Here is a 21,949-nt window from a genome sequence, read left to right on the forward strand (position 1 = left end):
GAACACAGCAAGGAAGACAATGATGTCAAGCTTCTTGGATTCCTGCTGGTGGGAACTACCCTTGAAATGAACAAAGAGGATTTTGCTGGAGATGACCATGGATGGAGCAAAGATGAGGAAGCTGGGGATGTACAGGGAGATGAGAGCCCCCCAGCAGAGCTTGTGTTCCTGTGACTGGCACAGGGAATTCACAGCAGAAATGGCAGCGATGGCAGTGATGGAAAGGGCCCAGAGCACGGCACTGACCACCACCCATGAGAGGTCCTGGGGAAGGTGGCAGAAGAGCCCAGGTGGGCAGAGCATGGACCTGCTCCTCTCGATGCTGATGGCCGTCAGCCGGTACAGCCCTACGGTGCAGAACATCACAGAGGAGGAAAAGGAAGTGTATGGATGCTGGGGACATGATGGCAGAGCAGGAGAAATCCTCCAGCAGGAAGAGCAGAGTGGAGGGGACCATGAAGATGAGGAAGAGGAAGGTGATGGCCAGGTCACTGCTGTAGGCAGTCATGGTGTCGCTCTGTATGCAGAACCCGAGGACCCAGATGACAGCCCCGTTCCCAGCCAGCCCACAGAGGCAGATGAGCAGTGTCACACTGGGTATGGCCACACTGGCGACATCTGTCTCACACAGATCATCTCCTTCAGTGGTGAGTGAGGAGATGGGGACACAGTGGTCACCTCCATGGATGGACGCTGGGCAGGCAGTGGGATGTGGCCCTGGCTGTGGTCAGAGTGGATGGGCAGTCAGTGCTTGGAGAATCCAGGGATGGACCATGTGGCTCCTCAGCAGCTCCCTGCAGTGGGAAGGATTCAGTGGGGAGGAGTGAGATGTGCAGGGAAAGAGGGCAGTGGGAAATGGTGGATGGGAGAGGGAGGTGTGAGGGTTGGGCTGCTTGGATGATGGATGTGGAAGGGAAGTGCAGGACAGAGGATGGATGACCTGGGGAGGGCATTGGGGCCACTGGGAGAGGGTGGCCGGAACAGAGCAGCTGCTGGAGGAGAGGAAGGTGGGGTAGGGAGGAAGGAAAACATTGCACTGACCTGTTCCCTGTGGGGCAGCAGCAGGCAAAGGGGTCTGTGCAGATCAGCGGCGCTCCCTGGTACCTCTTGCTCCTTTTAGAATCCTTGTCCCAAAGTGGATCCTCCCAGGTCAGTACCATGCAGAAGAATGTTCCCAGATCACCTTCTCCTGTCCCTCTGGCTCCTCTATGTTCTCTGTCCTGTTGTTGGTCCCCAGACTCAGTGGGGTCACAGGGCAGTCAGAAGTGGTTTTGCAACTTTGGCTGCGTAAAAGTTCCACAGCCTTAGGGTTACTGATCTTGATTTTTTTTTTATTCTTTGCCAAGTGGACTTTGTGAATGGCTGTGCAATTCCTTTGGACAAGAAACAGTACTTCCAGGAGAAGGTCCGTTCTCTGATTTCCTTCCCTTTCCCAACAAGTTTCTACCATTCCTTGTTTCTCTTCCTTCAGAGGTCGTGCACCCTCCAGCAGCAGAGGCATGCTGGTGGTGCTGGTGGCACTGGAATGGCGGCAGTGGTGGCAGTGCTGGTGAGTCAGCTGGGTGCTTTCCAGAAATTATTCCCAATCTGGGAATAGGGCTCCATGGCTTCATGATCATTGCCAAAACAAGGCCTAGGCCCAAGGAAACAGAGCTGAGCTGCTCCCAATTCTTTCTCCATCCCACCCTCATCTTTGCTTCCTATCCCCACCCCACTCTCCATCCTCACCCCATCCCATCCCATCCCACAGCTTTCCCAGATGGCGCTGCTCCCCCACTCTGAGTGTGGCCTGTCAGCTCTGCTCTCCTCTGGGACTGCCGGGATCCAGACTCCCTCCATCCCCCTCTGACCCTCTCCTGACCCCTCCAAAACCACCTCCAACACCCCAGATCCTGCAGGAGCCCCCTTTTCCCCCCAATACCATGATTCTGCCCTGCTCCACCTGGGAACCCGGCAGTGTGCCTGCTCCTCCTGGCTGTAGAGTTCTAGGACCCAGGATGGAGGAGGAAAGCCCGGCTCCAATGTGCTCCTCAGGAGAATGCAGGATGATAATCGTGGCTGGGAACAGTGGAGAAACTGATAAGGAGGCCTGCAGTGGTTTGGGGCAAGTTCTGTAACAAGAAGCAAGGGCACATGGCCAAAGGAAAAGTTCAAGGCAAGGTCACCTTTAATATCACAGCACTCAGTGAATGCGACCACCAGAGACCCCTCTGAACGAAACTCTAGGGCCAGGAGAGGACTTTCAGAAAGAAGTGTATGCATGGAAATGAGTTCTACAAAAATGGTGTTTATGTACAAGATAAAAAACTTTTTAATGTCTATGTATGGTTATAGTGGATAAAAACACTGTTGTAAAGTCTCACAACACACACAGAAATAAGGAGAGATCCCTCTGCATGTCCTGCTGCCTAATACTTCCCTTGGTAACACCATTAGTTGGTGTTAGGAACTTTATTCTGCCTGATTTTGGAATCACTCATCCCCATTTCTGCCATGCTCACCATGCCATGCCATGCCATGCCATCCCATCCCATCCCATCCCATCCCATCCCATCCCATCCCAATGGTTTCCCAGTCCCTGGCCATCCCTGGCTCAGGTGTGGCCTGTTGGGCTCTGCTGCTGTCCAGTGGAGATTTGGGGTTGGGGGCACCCAGAGCCCTCCTGCCCCCTCCAGCCCCTCTCTGCCTGATGCCTTGGGCTGGCTCCCTAGAGCAGAGGCCAGACAAGGTGGAGAGAATAAAAGGAGGCATTGAGGAAAGGCCCTCAAAAGGTTCACCCTGGGCACTCAAAGCCTCTGAGAGGGGCTACACCCAAAATGGACAATGGTCATGAGTTGTTCAGACAGATTTAGGTTTGGTCCATTCACACATCAGGGGTTACTCCTCCAATGACAGCTTCAGGTAATGAAGTCACTTAGCCCCAGTTTGCCCTCCCCCAATTCCCTTTTGTCTGTACTTCTCTGGGCCTGAGGCAGTAGAGTGTCCTTGAATTTCAGGCCTGGAGGGATTGTTTTGTGTGACCAAAATGTGAGGACAGTTAACTCACACTTTCCATGGAGTTTAGAGTTATGCACTAATGCAGTACAGGATGTGAAAAATGGCAAGGCTAAAATCCTAAGGCATCATGACCCCCTCTGACATCCTCTAGAAATTCCCCCCAGGCTGCCTTCCCCTCCAGACATCCCCGCTCCTCTCCTGCCCCACTCAGGACGCCCAGCAGTGTTTCTGCTCCTCCTGGCCATTCCATGCTTCTCCAGCCCAATGGACACCAGTGGAGCCATCCCTCTGTGGCCTCTTGTTTGTGTCCAAAGGAGGCTGGGGGGCTGGAGACCAGGGATGGAGCTGGGGAGGGGCATCTCCAAGGGAAAGACGGCCCCAAAGCCTTCCGGGGCAGCCTGGGGTGAGCAGCCCGTGGGGAGGGACTGGGGCCTCAGGCACGGGGCTGGGAGGGATGGGAAGGACGGGAGGTGGGTGGGCTGCATGGGGAGTGGGGTGGGAGGGTGGGGTGGGAGGGGTGGGACATGATGGAGCTGCTGGGAAGGTGTGGGATGTCGTGGGGCTGGAGAGAAGGTGTGGGATGTGGTGGGGCTGGAGAGAAAGTGTGGGATGTGGTGGGGCTGGAGAGAAAGTGTGGGATGGGGTGGGGCTGGAGAGAAGGTGTGGGATGGGGTGGGGCTGGAGAGAAGGTGTGGGATGTGCTGGGGCTGGAGAGAAGGTGTGGGATGTGCTGGGGCTGGTGACCTCAGGGAAGCCCCAGGAGAGGGGAGATGCCCCGTGGAGCCCCTGGTGACAAACACAGGTGTCACCCTGCTCCTGGAAGTGGTGGCTGTGCTGAGGAGCACGGCCTCCTCCTCTCCTTGCTGCTGCACCACCTGAGCCTGCTGAGGGAGCAGCTGAAGGCAGTGGAGAGGAAGAATTTCTGAAGGCAGAGAGACCTTTGCACCTGGCTCGCAAAATTAAAAATTAAATATCTCTGGGGAGATCTCTGCTGTGACACTGACAGAGCACTCGGGGTGGGGAATGCTGAGCCCCTGGGCCATCGTGTCCGTGCCAGCCCAGCTCTGGCACTGGGGATCATGGCTGCTCCAGGGAGCACAAGCCATGGCTGTGTGCCCTCAGACACCAAGTCGTTTAGGTCTAACAGCAAAGGCCTGTTAAAATAGTAACAAATTTGAGTCAAAATTATGAGCCTATTGGAAATTTATTTTTTTATAGATATGTCCAAAGAAACAATAATTTTCAGGCATTGTTATACGGTATAATATCTAAGATTTTTTAATAGATACTCCCCAAAGGGCTTCCAATTTCTTACGTCATTATATCGGTGTTTTGTTTGTTTTAATACCTACCAGGATATGCCGCCTCTCTGTGTTTAATGGATAACGCGGGGTTTTTTTGCCCAAGTAAACAGTGTTTTACTGGCAGTGCTTCAATGCTGGTGAAGAACCTCCTCACCCTGTCTCCCTGCACTGTTTGTGGGTAGAAGGGAGGGTCTGGGGGAAAAAAAAGGTGTTTCAAAGTTTTATATTACTTCTCATTATCGTCCTCCACCTCTGTTTCTAATAAATTTACTTCATACCAGTCAATTTCAATCTGTTTTTTTACTCTTGGAGTGTTTTTTCTCCCAGTCCTCATCTCAACTCATGAGCCCTTTGTTAATTTTTGTTTCCCTCTCCCCTGCCCAGCTGAGAGCAGGAGAAGCTGATCGAACGGCTTCCGGGGGTGCCTGGCCTTTGGCCAGTGCCAAACCACGACAGGCTTGCAGCAGGTTATCAGCATCTGAGCCCACATTTCTTACTGACAGTGCTCTTGATGGTGCAATAAAAGAGTTTGGAGACCAGATGTTGGGGTGCTGTGGGGCCCCTTCCAGCCCTTCATGAGTGCTCATTGTCCTCCTCCTCCTCAGTCTTGGGAATACTTGTGGTTGTTTTTTCCTGATCTCATCCCTTTGCAAGCATGGACAACTTCCACAAGGCCAGGTTGCTTCAAACCCCATCCAGCCTGGCCTGGAACACCTCCAGGGATGGGGAGGCCAGGGCAGTTCTGGAAAGCTGTGCCAGGGCCTCTCCACCCTCACAGGGAAGAATTTATTCCCAATATTCCACCTAACCCTGTTCTCTGGCAGTGGGAAGCCATTCCCCCGTGTCCTGTCACTTCAGGCCTGTGTCCAAAGCCTCTCCAGTTCTTGGAGCCTCCTTGGGCTCTGGCAGGGGCTCTAAGGTCTCCCTGAAGCCTTCCCTTCTCCAGGCTGAACCCCCCAGCTCAGAGACCTCAGAGAAGCCTCAGGGAGGGGGGTGATGCCCCGAGGAAACCACGGTGACACACACAGGTGTGACCCTGCTCCTGGAAGGGGGTGGCTGTGCTGAGGAGCATGGACTGCATCTGCCCTTGGAGCTGCACCATCCCAGCCCGCTGAGGGAGAGGCCAAAGCCAGGGCAGAGGAAGAATTTCTGAAGGCACAAAACCACCAGCATGGAAATCAGTAAAAACCAGGTTTAATATTAGGCAAGAGCACAGCAAAGCCCTGGGGGATCGGCCCAGGAGCCGTCGGCGTTTGGGGATCAGCCCAGGGCAGCAGCCGGGAGAGATCCCAGCCCGGAGAGGCCCCAGTGCCAGGGAGCTCCTGCTCAGCGCTGCTGGGCCCAGGAGAGCTCCAAGGTCTCCTCTGGGCGCTGCTCACAGGGCCCCAGGGATGGCGGCGCTCACAGCAATGTCCCACCCTGGCCACACCTGGGGCCGGCAGCTTCCCGTGACGGCGGGAGGGCAGGGATGCTGGGGCATTCAGGGGAGCAAAACCATTCCCAAGGCTGTGGATGAAACCCCAGGAGGTCGTTGGACAGCAGCAGCTCCTGGGAGCAGAGGGTGTTTCTGATCAGCGCCACAGGAGCTGAGCCCAGGGGCTGCTCCTCAAGGCTGAGGCCTCACAAGCACGGATCAGAGCCCAGAGCGGCCTGGAAAGGGGCTGGGGATGCACCAGCACAGGGAGGGGGACCCTGTGGGTATGTGTGGATCAGGAGACTCAAGGAATCTCTCAGCCACTGTCCCAGGGTCCTTCAGTAGTGCAGTGGAAGAGATCAACAGGCTCAGACCCCTGTGTCCATGGCAGGATCATTGCTGTGGGCAGTGTTTTCTTCTGGCTCCTCAAAGACCCTCTGGAGTGAGCGCTGGAGGGACCCCATGGAGCAGGACCTGCAGCACCTCCCCACCAAGAAGTAGCTGAAGGGTTTGATCCTACTGTGGATGCAGGCGAGCAGGAAAACCACCTGGGAGGACACAGCGATGTAACTGTGCTGCAGGAAATTGCAGACAGTGAGGGGCAGAGTGAAGAGCACGATGAGGCAGATAACAATGTTGAGCCTCTTGGGCTGCTGCTGCTGGGAGCCAGGCTTGAAATGAGTGAAGAGGATTGTGGTGGAAATGAGCATGAAGGGAGCACAGAGAAGGTTGAAGGTGTATATGGAGATGAGAGACACCGAGCAGAACTCAGAGAGGTGGAACATGCACAGAGAAAATATCATGGCAAAGACAATGACAAGAGTGATGAAGACGACTCTGAGCAGGGCATGCATCATGTTACACAGCTGCTGGGGATGGTGGCAGCAGTGCCAGAGCGGGCAGTGGATGGACCTGCACCTCTGGATGCTGATGAATGTCAGCGTGTACAGCCACAAGCTGTAGGACACCTGTGACACCCTGAAAAGGAACCTTATGTATGACAGCGGCATGATGACAGAACAGGACATGTCCTCTACCAGGAAGAGCAGAGTGGAGGGCAACAGAATGAGGAGGAAGAGAAAGTCCAGAGTAGACAGCATGAGGATGTAAAGGATGGTTCTGTTCCCGGATGAACAGTGGGAGCCAAGGAGCCAGAGCACAGCCCCGTTCCCAGCCAGCCCACAGAGGCAGATGAGCAGTGTCACACTGTGTATGGCCACATCGGTGACATCTGCCTCACAGAGATTGTCTCCTTCAGTGGGTGAGGCGGGAGGTGCGGACATGGTGCTCACCTCCATGGATGGACGCTGGGCAGGCAGTGGGATGTGGCCCTGGCTGTGGTCAGAGTGGATGGGCAGTCAGTGCTTGGAGAATCCAGGGATGGACCATGTGGCTCCTCAGCAGCTCCCTGCAGTGGGAAGGATTCAGTGGGGAGGAGTGAGATGTGCAGGGGAGGAGGGCAGTGGAAATTGTGGGGTGGGATGGTTGTGCTGTTCGCCAGGAGATGCAGAATGGAAGCTCAGGGCAGAGGATGGATGACCAGGGGAGGGCACTGGGGTCACCAGGAGAGGGTGGCAGGAACAGAGCAGCTGCTGGAGGAGAGGAAGGTGGGGTAGGGAGGAAGGAAAACATTGCACTGACCTGTTCCCTGTGGAGCAGCAGCAGGCAAAGGGGTCTGTGCAGATCAGCGGCGCTCCCTGGCACCTCTTGCTCCTTTGGGATCCGTGTCCTAAAGCGGCTCCTGCCAGGTCAGGGACATGAAGGAGAAAGTGCCCAGGTCACCAGGAGCTCCCCACTCCCGTCCTGCTGGCTCCTCTCTGTGCCCTGTACTGGGGTTGCTCCCCAGGGCTCACTGGAGTCATGGGGGGAGTCACAAATTGCACCTTTTGCTATGTCACAATTTCATTTTCGTCTGAGTTCCTGTCTTGCAGGGTTTTTTTTTGCTAGAGAGGAAGTGGTTTTTGTCAAAGGCTCACAATGAAATATTTTGCAAATGGCTCCTCATTTCCTCCTGATGAGAAACACTCTTCCAAATGGGACATTCTCCACATGCTTTCCCTCTCTCAGAAGGTTTCTACCATTCCTCATTTCTCTTCCCTGAGGGGTCACTGTCCCTCCAGTAGCAGAGGGATGCTGGTGGTGCTGGAAGGCTGGCAGGGCTGGCAGTGCTGCTGAAGCATCTGGCTGCTTGTCAGAAACAACTCCCTTTCTGGGAAGAGCTCTAGGACCAGCTACAGGAGCATCCCCCTGGGCTCATGGCATCCCCCTGGGCCATGGACTACCATTTCTGTCATTCCAATGCAGGCTCACACAGCCCAAGGAAAGGACAGCACTCAGTTGCTTGCAGCCAGGTCATCAGCACTTAGAGCCCACCCCAATTACTGCCAATCCCCCTGATGGGACCAGGGACCAGGGTGCTGTGAACTCTGCAAGCCTTTCACCAGAGCTCCTCCTGCTCCTCCTCAGTCCTGGGAACATTTGTTACTCTTTTTACCATATCCCAATCTGTCCCTTTGCCAGCAGGAACACCTTCCACTATCCCAGGTTACTCCAAACCCCATCCAACCTGGCCTTGGACAATTCCAGGGATGCAGACACAGCCACAGCCTCTCTGGGCTACCTGTGCCAGGTCCTTACCACCCTCACAGGGAAGGATTTCTTCCCAATATCCAATCTCACCCCACCCTCTGTCAGTTGGAAGCCATTCCCCCTTGTCCTGTCACTCCATCCCCTTGCCCAAAGTCCCTCTCCGACTCTTCTGGAGCCCCAACAGCTCCTGGATCATGAAGTGTTCGCCCTTGAAAGGATTGGGATGGTGTGGGGATGTGAGATTCCATAGCTGGGGACACAAACAGGGTGTCAGCAGGGAAGAGAGGTGACAGTTCTGGTCCCAGGGCCAGCAGTTTCCAGCAGGAGCATCTCAGATCCCTGAGGCACTTGTCAGCCGCGGTAGGAATAATCTCACCTATCTGGATGTTTCTTGGAATTCACTGTAGGCTGCTATCTTACTGCAAAGGGAGTGTAGAGGATGACTCAGAGGAAACCTGCAACTTTCTAAGGTTTAAGCCAAGAGAGCAGCACTGATTTGCCTCTTCTCAGAAGAAATGACATTGCTGAAATCCCAAATCATCCCTCTGCTGTGTGCCTGTGCTCCAGCTCATGCACAGAATTGATTATCGCATGAATCCTCTTGGAAAACTGTGTGCTAAAGGTCCAGTGGCACTGAAATTGTGGTATACAAATGGGAAAACTAGATTAGAACCAGAAATCAAAGTTTCACAGCACATGTATAGTGCAGGGGCCTAAGGATCCAGGCACAGGAAAGAGAGGGGGCAAGTTCAGGCAGTTCAAAAGACAAGATTTTGGGATTGGAGTTGCTTTAAACATGAAGGAAGAGGCTGAGATGGAGACCAAGTGCCTTGGCCACAGGTGTGGTTGCTGAGGCTCTCTCCTGTTGCTCATTTGCTGGGCAGAGTGCAGAGCAGATGAGGAGCAGAGCCCTGCTCCCGTGGCAGGCTCTGGAGCAGCTGCCTGTGTGTGAGAGCCCTGGAGAACACGAGGCAGCACGGAGAGCAGGGGCTGTGGCAGGAGCTGGGACAGAGCCCGCGCCGGGCGCTGCTGGGGCTCAGCCGCCCTTGGGCTGCGCTCCCCTTTCCCAAGGGACCATTGCAGGGAGCCTCCTGAAGATCCCGGCCAGGGACAGCAGCTGGAGGGTGGAGGTGAGGGGAGTGCACTGCGGGGAAGTTCTCCAGGCTGCCAGAGGAAACGAGGTCAGACTCTTCTCCTCCACCTTAATCAGGGCCCCCTCTTTGGGTGGAACCTGGGTATGGATTGTGGGGGCAGAACTGAGGTCTGTAGGGAATTAAAAGCCATAAATAGTGTGGGAAAAGGGAGGGAATATTGAAATGGGTGTCCTGCTGAAGGCATCCAGCAGCTCAGGGATATCAGCTGACACCTGAGAGTCCAGCTCAGATCCATCCCAAAGCCATTTGCTCTCTGATATCTCCATGGGCAATCCTCTCCTTCTCCAATTGTTTTCCTGCTCCAGCTCTGTCCTGCCCACAGCCAGGAAGGAGGTATCTCCTGGCTTTTGTGCCAGGCACAGCAGGCCAGGCTCCCACATCCTACTTGCCCTCTGTCCTGTCCCTCAGCCCTCCCTGTGCTGCTCCACATGGAAGCTGTGGCTGGGAAAAGAAGGGAAAAGCCACGTTTGGGGGACAGCAGCGTTGCTCTGGTGTCTCTGTTGGTCACCCCTCCAGCTGTGTGAGGGGAGCAGAAGCAGCAGAGGTGTCACCAGGAGCACTTTGTGCCCTGCCATGGAGGGAGCCAGCCCTGCCTGCTGGAGCCAGCCCGGTGGGAAGGCATCCAAGGGGAGCTGGAATGAGGAGAGCCAGGACAGCTGGAGCCAGTGTGCCAACAGGCAGTGGAGCAAAGTGCCTGTCACGCTGCTGCAGCTGCTGTGCCTGTGTGGGATGGTGGGAATGGGGCAGTGCTCTGGCTCCTCGGCCAGCAGCAGTGCCCACCCTCTGATTTACTTCCTGCTGGGAGCTGTGCCAAGGAATTCACCCCCTCTGGTAGTGCTGCCTTCCAGAGGGATTTTGGGGATGTGTCCAGAGCCAGGACATAGGGACAACACAGTGGAATCATCATGGAAGAGAGGCATCATAAAATAGAGGCATAAAATATCCAGAGTAGGAAGGGATCCACAAGGATCATGGAGTTGAGCTCCTGGCCCTGCACTGGACATCCCAACAATCCCAGCCTGTGCCTGAGAGCATTGTCCAAATGCTCCTTGAGCTCTGCCAGGCTGGTGCTGTGTGCAGCAGGGGAACTCCTGCCTGGGGTGGAAGCTGAATGACCTGAGGAATCCTCATGGAATGGTTTGGGTTGGATGAACCATAGAGATCATCTCATTCCATCTCTCCTTCTTCCATGGGCAGGGACACCCAGGAAAACTTTTGCTTTGAAATCTTTGCTGTTTTGAAAGGAAGCTCAGGTAGGGAACGGCCTGGATGACACAGGACACAAGAAGGTGCTTGGAAGTAGAAAAAGTACATTGGAGGACCATGATCCTCCTGCACTTGCCATGGGGGAAACCCCCTGACTGAGTTCTTCCCTGAACAAGAGGACTGGACTTCACACTGTGTAAAGTTTCTGCATTCCAATGGTCATGATCTGCTAGTGCAAGTGGGGGAATCGTGATGGTTCGTTAACTGATCTCAGAGTGGAAAAAAGAACATGGAGGGGATTTTAATATTGATCAAAACAAATACACCTTTCATTGAATGACCACAGCAAATGACATGGAGGAATTAGAAAAGAGAGAGAGAGAGAGAGAAAGGAGGGTATAGCTACCAAATGTAGAGACGAAATCCTCGTGGTCCAGTTGGTGGGGAATTCGCCTAGTCACATCAGGGACAATCTCAAAATCCAGGTTAACTCAGGGGTCTATTATAGTCCTCTGCAGAAGGGGGAACAGGTCTTGAAATCGCTGAGGGGGCACAGGTATTGAAAAGGGATACAGACAGTCCATGTTCTCAGCAGTGAGCGAGATCCATTGTTGTCTTGGTCCAGGGAAGGAACACACCTGAGCAAACATCTCTCTTCAATCAGACCAGCCCCTCTCCCCCTGCCTGCTCCCCCTGAGTTAGGATTACAGGGTGTCAGTCTCAGTCCTTGGGAGGGGGCTTCAATCTCAGTCTGTCACACTGGTAGAGAAGCAGATGAAGGGTTTTCCGTGGGGGACCACCAAATTTACCCCTGAAAGTTCATTTGGCCGAGAGGTGGGGAAATTCATGGGCCATTGTGGTGAAGCAGGCTCAAGCACACAGGGCGAGCTGTCCCTTGGCAGCCCCTGCTGGAGGCAGTGCACTGCAGAGGCACTGCAGACACAGCTGCCAACAATCACTGGGCGAGCATCCACCCCAGCCAGGCCAGAGCCCTGATTAGGGTCCTCAGGGGTGCCAGTCTCTGCTCTTGTGATGGTTGTGAGGCAAATGAGGGAAACTCCAGATTGTCTCTTTCACCACCCCGTGGAGGTCTTCATCAGCAGGGTTTTGTAGTGTTGTTGCGAAGTCTTCAGGACCTATCACGTTGGTAGCATATCCCAGAAAATAGAAACAGTATGCAGGGAGAGAGAGTGGAAAGAAGAAGGCAAAGAAGAAAAGAGAAAAAGGTAAAAAGGAAATAATAAACAAATACAATTAATATTAATTAAACAATATTCTTCAAAACCAATTTTTTTTCAAATGATCAAAACAAATCACAAATAAAGGCAACAAAGCAATAAACAAATACAATCAGTATTAATTATATTAATTTTTCAAAACCAATCACCAAAAATCAAAAGTAATTTTTACAAAATCACAGAAGAAAATTAAAAATTATTTCAAAACACATATTCTAATTTATAATTGCATTGTGTCAACAGCCTTGGGGATATCCACTGTGAAAAGGACATCAGCCAAGTTGTGGGCATTAATTATAGACATCAGTTTTGTTAACCGTTTCATCATTCTGCAATTCATAATGAATAAGATTGCTGATAAGGTAAAACCAATCAAAACTAAAATCAAAGGGACAATGATGGGATGGCACATATTGTTCAGTACACTTGTGGCAGTAGGTGACCACCTAAAAAGGGTATTCCACCACCTGTGTTTGGCATCCTTTCTTACTCTCTCTATGACATGATGTATTTCTTTCACATTGTGATGAACAGTTACCAGGGTTTTTTGCCTGTTTTGCTTGATCTTCTCCAATATTTCGATTAAGTCCTGATGAAGCGACAATTGCTTTACCAAAGTAACGTTCATCCCAATGGGAGTAGGTAATAGTTTGTGAATAGGTGTGCAATTGGATTGTAAAAGGTAATGGGAGGTAACTGGAGCTTCACAAGAAAAATCACATCCTGCAAATTTGGTAAAGTTACAAGCACAAAAATTTGAATGATTTTTAGTATCCACTACTACATTTTCTACAAATACCATATCACAAGCAGTTCTAAAGGATGCACACCCATTGTCTATATATACAAGGACTGTTTCAGAAGTCTCGTTAGGATGAATTTCAAAATGACAGATATTTTGCTCTGTGTCCAAACAAACGTTATGAGCTAGAATTGCATTACTTTCACAGATGAACGCTTGTTGTTCTCGGACAATACAAGATTCCAAATTAACAGTTTGCCATTTATTACCAATTTGATGGGCTCATTCCCAATGCTCGGAAGAATAGAGAATAGCTCCATCATGATTCAGCCCTAATGAATAACAGGAAATATAAAATGCACTGAGGCATTGCATATGGTTAACACAAAAGCTGTGGCTGTGTTTGTAATGGGGTCATAAGTAAAGTTTACTAAGTTCCACCAGGATTGGAATTTTCTTTCCAAATCAGTGGCACTGTCCAAAATTATTTTCTGAATTTCAGTAGGAAAAGTGCCTTCTTCACCTTCTCTTATAATTGAGGCAGCAACAGACTGCATCCCCAATTGTGCCTGGATACAGCTGAGAGCCAAAGAAACGTTGTTTTGTGCAGCACCAAGTGCATCAATTACCAATTTGTGATCATTTACATTTTCCCAAGTTGGTAATATGTTTGATGGCAACCACTGCTGTGTTCCCAAAGCCAATAAGGATGACTGCAGTGGTTGTTGTAAATCGGTCAAATCTCTAGTTGTGGCAGCCAATTGATTCATTAGTACTTCTGAATCAATACTATTTAGAATTCCCAAACCTGTTCCCACAACACCGGTTATGTCTCTTAGCATCTGTTTTTTAAAAGAGTTCCGTTTTCGCAGCCAGATCGTACAACCCTCCAAGGAAGTCCGCAAAAAAGGCGAACAGGTGGGCTGAATTTCTGAGACATTGTTTTGCATCATCAGCAATTTGACTTGTGTAAGAGACCATGCCAGATTGAACAATATTTGTTGTTGACCAGTTTTCCTGATTATATCTGGTCCAATTTTAAAAATTTTCAGGCTAAGCATAACCGGTGGTTGGGCTGGAGTGGTAGGGGTAGAAGGTTGGCTATAGCATTTATTATAAACTTGAAAGAAAGGCCTTCAGTATTTTTGGACCAAAGACAAACCACTTCTGCAGTTTGTGCTAATGTAAAACTGTGCCAACAGTCTGGTATGCTTGGGTGTGTACAAACCTTTTAATGCTTATTTGTTTGATTTGTCAAAACACTGATTGAGATTGCCTTACTATAGGTAGTCCCATTAATCATTTGGCATCCCATACTAATTTTTTCCCCCACTACCCCTTGAAGCTGCCAGGTTTTTTGTTTTTCCCATTCTTTCCTAGTGTATATCTGATTTTCATGCATAACAACAGCTGATAGGTTTCAATCCTTTACATTTCCCATAGATCTGGTAAAATGAACAAAAGCCTGGGACCAAGGCCAATCAGTAATATATTGGCTCAGGGTCCTCTCAGTCCCTTCTACCCCCTGGGATGTAACTACTCTACTCCATGTGAGCTTTGTGCTCTCAGTCCCTTCTACCCACAGGGGTGTAACTGCTGTACTCAATGTGGGCTTCATGTTCTCAGTCCCTTCTGTCCACTGGGATGTAACTACCGTGATAAGTATGGGTTTTGTTATAGTGTTTATCCTAAATTTATAAACTAAGCCTTTTAAACCTAATGGGTCGGTCAAGTTATTTTGCCAACCGCATGTCAAATAAATCGGTTTAGCTAGAGTAAAATTATGCCAGCAATAAATTGATTCATTTTTACAACCTTTTATAATTGCAACATTGTTAGTTCTGGAACCTAAAGTGCAGTTACCAACGTACTCCTGGCAGCAACACAGAGTTAGGGGAATTTGTCTGATACACTACCACTTTTTTGTAGGACACAGTTTTGCTGAAGGGATATTCATATAGTTTTTCCCACCTGGTTCCATAAAATTTCTAGCAATTGTAATGGAGGAGGCTTTCTGGCAATTGTAATGAAGGAGGCTTTCTCATGGAGAGATTCTTCCACTTTTCTGCATGCTTCCACAATTGACTCACCAATTGTTTCAGTCAGGGTTCTAGTCCTGTCCTTCCAATCCCATCCCCACTCACTGGAACTATCTCAGAGTCATGCAGCACTATAGTCACTAGGTTCGGGGGGTGACCCTTGCAATACGATCCTAGAACATTAGTGTGATGGACGGTAGCTTCAGACCACGACCACTCAGCAGGATTCTGTCCATGGAGTTGTGGTAGGATGCAGAAGAGTATCACCAGTGTTCTCATGGTTCAGATGATCCCCATGTCCCTCAGGGTTCTTCTGTAAAAGTAAAAACAACAGAAATCCTGCCACTAAGAGGCAAAGAAAAAGTTAGAATGATGGGATTATCTGGCACATATTTATCCAATGCTCTTTCCCTAGAGCATCAGAGGCTACCCACCCATATTTATTCAGAGGGGTTTTCAGCACCAGTGGTACTTCCCCTACAGTAGGGAGGTCCACCAGAACAGGTTGTCCAGGGTAATGTGGTAATGTGCTGGATTCTTAGGATCATCAAGTCCCCATGGTGAAGGAATGATGCTTGGAGCTGTTGGGCAAAAGGCAGTGATTTTGGGACATCCATTCACCCCCATCTACTGTTCACCCCTTTAACAGCTTCCCATAACTGAACGTCCCAATTTCCCTCCTGTGGCTTCAGAAGTGGTTTCAAAAAACCATTGGTCCTTTCTACAATCCCATTAGCTTGGGGGTGGTAAGGGGTGTGGAAAGTCCACTTAATTCCTTCACCTTTTGCCCAGTGCTGTACTCCTCTAACAGTGATGTAGGACCTATTGTCAGATTGAATTTCCTGTGGCTTTGGGAAAGTTCCAAATGACCCCTGCAAATCTTTAACTGTATTATCACCTGTAGTTCTTTTAAAAGTATCAGCCTGAACCAACCCATATATAATCTCAACTCCTACTAGCACAAAGTTTACTTCCTGACTTCTTAAAGAGGCTGATATAATCTATCTGCCACACATCCCATAAGCCTTTACCCTTTCTTAAATGCAGAGGGTCATCTTCTAAAGGATGTCTCTCCAGTTGCCTACAACATTGCTCGCAGGCTGATACACGTGTTTTACACATTTCCCTGGTAACCGGCCAACCACGAGCATGAGCTTCCTTATACAAATCTTTTACACCTGTGTGCTGTCTTTTTACGTGCAGCCATTCTAACAGTTGATCCCAGTCCTCAGTAATTAGTTCCTTTTTCAGGGGGCTAAGTCTTGTTAGCTGATCAGCTTTATTGTTCCACTCTCCTGCTGGATTTCCATCTGTTTGGTGAGAAGCTACCCAACCAACAGCAACATTTCCTTGACTTGCGATATTTAAAATTTCTTGCCACTTTTCCTTTTGCCACACTGGAATTCTGTGAACTCCCCAATCATTTTGCTGCCAAAAAGGAAGCCACTCAGTGCAATCTTTGTACACTGCGTAAGAGTCAGTGTAGATGCAGGCAAGAGAAATGTTCTGTGCCTCCTGTTGGAAAACACTCCAAACAGCTTTGAGTTCCCCAACCTGAGCGCTGCCTTCTCCTTTGGTAATAAATCTTTCACCAGAGGAAATATGTAGGGCAGCCTCTCTGTATCTCCACACATTCCCCTCCCCTTTTGCAGAGGCATCTGTGAACCAAGAACTTGCTGCTAGTTCTGCAGAGAAAGGAGGGGCTACTTTGATTACGGAGGCAGGTTTGTCTCGGCTGCTAGCCAGGCTCTCAGTGTCTTGGATTGCTAGATTTTTAACAGCACCTTCTGTTATTGTGAAAGGGTTCCAGTAATGCTCAATCTGAGCGTAGCATTTTCTAACTGAGGCCCTTTGGGCCACCCCATCAGGTGGAGGGGTCCTTTAGTGACGATTTTAATAACTTTGAAAGGCCCTCTCAATACAATTGCTTGTTGTCGTGCAATTTTTTCCTCCTCTGTGAGAGCTAAGCCAACCACAAACAACCCCTTTTCCCAGGCAGTTTATCTTTTCTCAGCATCATTGAAACCACAGGAATAAAAACCAAGAGGCCCCGTCAGACCCTCAGGACCCCACTGCCAAATGTGTACTGATAGCCCTGCGGAGGCAAATCCCCATTCCACCTGAAAGGGATCTGTGGGATGGGATAGGGCCTAGTGCTTGGTGAGCTGTCGCCTCAAAAATCAGCAATTGCATTTCTTCCTCCTGAGAAGGAGTCCAGTTCCATTTCACCCTTTTCCTCAGCAATCATAAAGGGGCCTGGCAATTATTGAGAAATCTGGGATGTGTTTTCTCCAGAACACCAATAATCCTAGAGCTTGCTGGAGATCTTCCCTTGATTCAGGTATTTTAATCTGATCTAAAGAGTTTAGGGTATTGGGTAGAGTACGTGTCATACCTCCTTTCTACCAAATTCCCAAAAACTTCACTTCCTGAGAAGATTTTTGAATTCTCTCTGAGGGAATCTGCAAATCAAGACTTTCTAAGCAGGAGATTATTTTCTCTTGAGTTTCTCTTACTATTTCATCCTCTCCCACCAGAATATCATCAATTTATTGATAAAAGGCTACAGTATCAGGTTTGCAGTTTTTTTCCTAATTCCTGGGCTAAAGAATGCTAAAGTGGGCCAAAGTGGGGGAGTGTTTGTAGCCTTGGGGAAGCCTACTGAAGGTGTACTGCTGTCCTTCCCGTGTGAAGGCAAAACGGTCCATATCTTCTGGCTGTATAGGTATCATAAAGAAGATGTCTTTGACATCTATAGTTGCCATGAGTGAGTGAGCCTTTTCTTGAATTGATGTTATTAATTCAGCTAAGTTTGGGACTGCTGCTGTAAGAGGGTCTGTGCTGGCATTAAGCCTGCAAAAATCTACTGTCAACGTCCAGTTCCCATTGGGTTTTTGGACTGGCCACACTGGCGAGTTAAAAGGAGAGTGTGTGTTAACAATTACTCCTTGGTTTCTCAAGTCCTGTATAACCTCTTTGATGCCTCCTCTGGCACCAAAAGGTGGAGGGGATTGTTTTCCATTAGTTGCTTTACTGTACGGTAGGAAGGGTGTGGTTTGAAGCAGTCTAATGTTAAGAGGTGGTGTGCCAAAAGACCGCAGAAATCCCGCAGAGTCTTCCCACTGCCTCCTAGCAAGGACCTCCATCCCTAATAAGTTATTTGGAATGTCCCCAATTACCATTTTGACAACTGATTCTCATCTCCAGGGAGCATCAGTTTGACTAAGGCCACATTCATAGATTCTGTAGCTCCTAGAGCATTATGAACACAGCATTGTCTCTTAGTTGGAACAATTCCACACCTCTGGGCATCCTTCTTTGTTAGTGCAGAGATCTGAGCCCCAGTGTCAATCAAAAATGTTACAAGAACCCGTTTGGGGTCCATGATAGCTATGATTAATATATCTCCTGATTTATTTTTAGTGAGCATTCTTAAATAGATCTATACTCCGTCCCTTTGCTCACCTGTAGAGGGCAGAGAAATTAGTTTCTGTGATTCTGTGTTTGTTTTGGCTCACATCCCAGATTATGAAGGAGAAGCTGGGACAGGGTTTGTTTCAGCTCACTGCTCAGGTTTTGAGGGAGAGGCTGGGAAAGGGTTAATTTTGGCTCACTGCCTGTGTTCTGAGGGAGAGACTGGGAGAGGGTTTGCTTTGGCTTATTGCCTGGATCTTGAGAAGGGAGGGATGCACTGGGCTGAGCTGATAGATTTGGTTTCTGATAGTGCCAATTTGTTATTATTTTCTGCAATTTATCAAGGGGCAAACCATCCATCACCTCTCTGGGTACCCCCCTTTGAACTCCCAATGACCACCAACAATGGCAGTTTGAGATCTGTTTTCCCTTCTCTGAATTTTCACTGTGAGGAGACCCAATAAACTGAATAGCTTTTGGGTTTTGTTGATTTCTCCTCTGGGGCTTTTACAGGTCCATATTGTCTACAAAAATTAATCAGATCTACTGCAACTTCACCCCATGTCCAAACTTTTTGGCTACTGGCAGGTGAATTAGATTGAGAAGCTGCAGGCTGTGAGGGGGAAGAGTATGGAGTAAAGCCAGGATCAGCAGAACCAGTTTGGTTGGTGGGATTACAAAGGAATCTATCTAGTCTTTCTACAGGACTCAAAGCCATGATGGTTTTCCGTAGAGTGATTGCTGTAGGTTTATGTGTTTCTGGAAGCCCACGAATTCAAGGGGTCATTGGTTCAGGCTTCAAGATCATTGCATTGGGGATTCAAAACCAGGAATTAATTTCTTTCCATGAATCATTTTCAGGCTTTGTGGGCACTTTATAAAAGTTGATTGGGGGTACTGACTATGGCCCAAGGGTCTCCTCTTTCCAAAGGATTCATTGCCCCGGCCCAAAAAGCCGCACGCTATGTCAGGGACCATGTGTCACACTTATCTCCTGTTGTTAAGAAGACTCCATGTCCCCAGTACCCACTGGCCTCCTGTTCAGTTAATTTAATTTGATCTCCACCAGTGAGGGACACTGTCTCCGATTCTTGTGGGAGGTGCCCGAATTCTTTTTTCAGCTTAGCTAATTCAGTAGCACTGAATGGTATTTGTTTAGTTGTGATATGCGGGTCAAGATCCTCATCATTATTATAGTTATATTCTGTTTGAACCAAGGGTCTCAAGCAAGGACAGCAGTATTCTCCCCAATTTTTTACTGTCTCAAGTTCCTTATGGGGATAGATTTGTTTAATGTGAGGAGTTTCCTTTGCCTCTGCAGAGGAATCAGTATTATGTGAATTCTCAACATGTTCCTCTCTAAGGGCAGCTCGCAACACATAGATCTCATTTCTATCTTCCTTTAATTGTTTCTGCAAAATTTCAACTAGGTTTTGAAGGGAGTCTATGATAGCTATTTCCTCACTCCTTCACTTAAAGAGGGTTTCTATGGATGCTGTGAGACAAGCTCCCAAAACTAAGCAGAGGATGGCTTTAATCTTGCCCAGTTTAAATTTTGTTTTATGTTGTAAAGACCATACTCTATCGATAACTCTTTCAGAATTAAACCCTTGTTCCCCTCCTGGAGAAGGTTTGGCATTGTGTTTAGCTAGTAGACCATAACATTCAGATTTAACTTTTGCACTGAAGTTTTCATTCATTTTGTGAAGGGACCAAAACCACGACAGGGAGGTGCAAATTTAAGTTACACAATCTCACAGCCTTTGCTGTGTTTCCCTTCGCTTCCCTGGGTGGGTGAAAGGACAAATCTGTCTGGGAGGCCCTGCTTAGCTCCTTTAAGAGTTCCCTTCCTTCTCAGACAGTCCAGATACACACAAACACAAAAAGAAACAGTTTCCCTTTTTTCACTAAGAGATCTTTTGAGAAATTCTGTAGACAGAACCCTCAATAGAGCATGGGGGTCCTTTTCACCTGGGCGTGTGCAGTTTGCGGGAAATTGGAAATGCCGCCCTTGCTTTCTAGATCCGTTCAACCCCTTTGGGAATGACGGGCTGGTGTGGCGGAACCAAAAGTCCTTTCCCGGTTACAGACTACACAAAACCTGCAAACCCCTCTGTCTATCAGAATCCTATCCTTGAATCCAGTTTAATGGCAAATCTGCTAGTGCAAGTGGGGGAATCGTGATGGTTCGTTAACTGATCTCCGAGTGCAAAAAACAACACGGAGGGGATTTTAATATTGATCAAAACAAATACACCTTTTATTGAATGACCACAGCAAATGACATAGAGGAATTAGAAAAGAGAGAGAGAGAAAGGGAGGTATAGCTACTAAACGTAGAGACAAAATCCTTGTGGTCCACTTGGTGGGGAATTTGCCTAGTCACATCAGGGACAATCTCAAAATCCAGGTTAACTCAGGGGTCTATTACAGTCCTCTGCAGAAGGGGGAACAGGTGTTGAAATCGCTGAGGGGGCACAGGTATTGAAAAGGGGTACAGACAGTCCATGTTCTCAGCAGTGAGCGAGATCCATTGTTTTCTTGGTCCAGGGAAGGAACACACCTGGGCAAACATCTCGCTTCAATCAGACCAGCCCCTCTCCCCCTGCCTGCTCCCCCTGTGTTAGGATTACAGGGTGTCAGTCTCAGTCCTTGGGAGGGGGCTTCAATCTCAGTCTGTCACGCTGGTAGAGAAGCAGATGAAGGGTTTTCCGTGGGGCACCACCAAATTTACCCCTGAAAGTTCATTTGGCCGAGAGGTGGGGAAATTCATGGGCCATTGTGGTGAAGCAGGCGCAAGCACACAGGGCGAGCTGTCCCTTGGCAGCCCCTGCTGGAGGCAGTGAACTGCAGAGGCACTGCAGACACAGCTGCCAACAATCACTGGGCGAGCATCCACCCCAGCCAGGCCAGAGCCCTGATTAGGGTCCTCAGGGGTGCCAGTCTCTGCTCTTGTGATGGTTGTGAGGCAAATGAGGGAAACTCCAGATTGTCTCTTTCACCAATGGACAGGAAAATGGGATAGAGGAAGAGAAAAACCCTCTCAGATGTCAAAGTCTCTCTCTTCTGTTAATTATTAACAACTCTGTGCATAAATGCTCATTAGATGTTTAACCTCATGTGTGCCTCCAAAGCCTGAGTCACCACCCACAGCTTTCACTCTCACTTTCCTTCCCCGAAGCAGTGGCACGTTGCTTTCCCCTGGATTTAAGGCAGTGGGAAAAGGAGGGACAACTTCCCCCTGAGCAAGAGCTGTGGCTGCTGCCCAGTTCTCTCCCAGGAGGAATGAGGAGCTCTTGGCACTGCCAGCATCATCCCAAGCCTTGCAGGCACGTGCCTTAGGAAGGGCTCTGGTATGGGACAGGTACCTGCCCTGCTCACAGACCAACCAGAGGCTTTAGAATGGGATAAAAGAAGGAAATGAGCCATTTTGGACACTGTTTAACACAGACAGGCTCTGCAGTGAAACCTGGGTATTGTTTATTCAACAAATTCTGGGGATGGGACTACCACAGTGGAAACAAAGAAGAACCATGAATCCAAATCTGACTGAGGGGTGGTTCCAGAATGACAGAGATCAGGTCAGGCTGGGCTGTGGCTGAAGCTGCTGTGCAGAGTGGCTGTGCAGCTCCTCCTGAGGGTGGCCAGGTTCAGGGTGGAGGTGGTCCAGGGCTTCCTTGGGCACTGATGCTGGGGAACCAGAGGATGGATGGCCCCATTGTGCAGGAGAGCAGCACAACCCCCTCATCTCTGTGCAATTAAATGGTCCAAGCATCTGGTGATGGGAATTTCCATATTCCATGTGCTTTCTGCTACAGGCACAGGAGTTCAGTGGAGTTCACTATCAACCCT

General features: G+C 49.4%; 1 protein-coding gene across 1 annotated transcript in view; it reads right to left on the reverse strand.

Moving 5' to 3' along the window:
• Window positions 1-5,987: 5,987 nt before the first annotated feature.
• The window catches only part of LOC311155180 (mas-related G-protein coupled receptor member A8-like), a gene marked incomplete at its 5' end in the record, with an annotated part of 35,175 nt that continues 19,213 nt past the window's right edge, over window positions 5,988-21,949 (reverse strand). Inside the window, one exon of the mRNA XM_084208111.1 lies at window positions 5,988-6,152. Coding sequence (XP_084064237.1) covers window positions 6,084-6,152 — 69 coding nt within the window. The 3' untranslated portion in view covers window positions 5,988-6,083. The remainder of the gene's footprint in view (window positions 6,153-21,949) is intronic.

Source organism: Fringilla coelebs (genome assembly GCF_963513975.1).
Source record: "Fringilla coelebs genome assembly, chromosome: 6".
Classification (NCBI taxonomy): domain Eukaryota; kingdom Metazoa; phylum Chordata; class Aves; order Passeriformes; family Fringillidae; genus Fringilla; species Fringilla coelebs.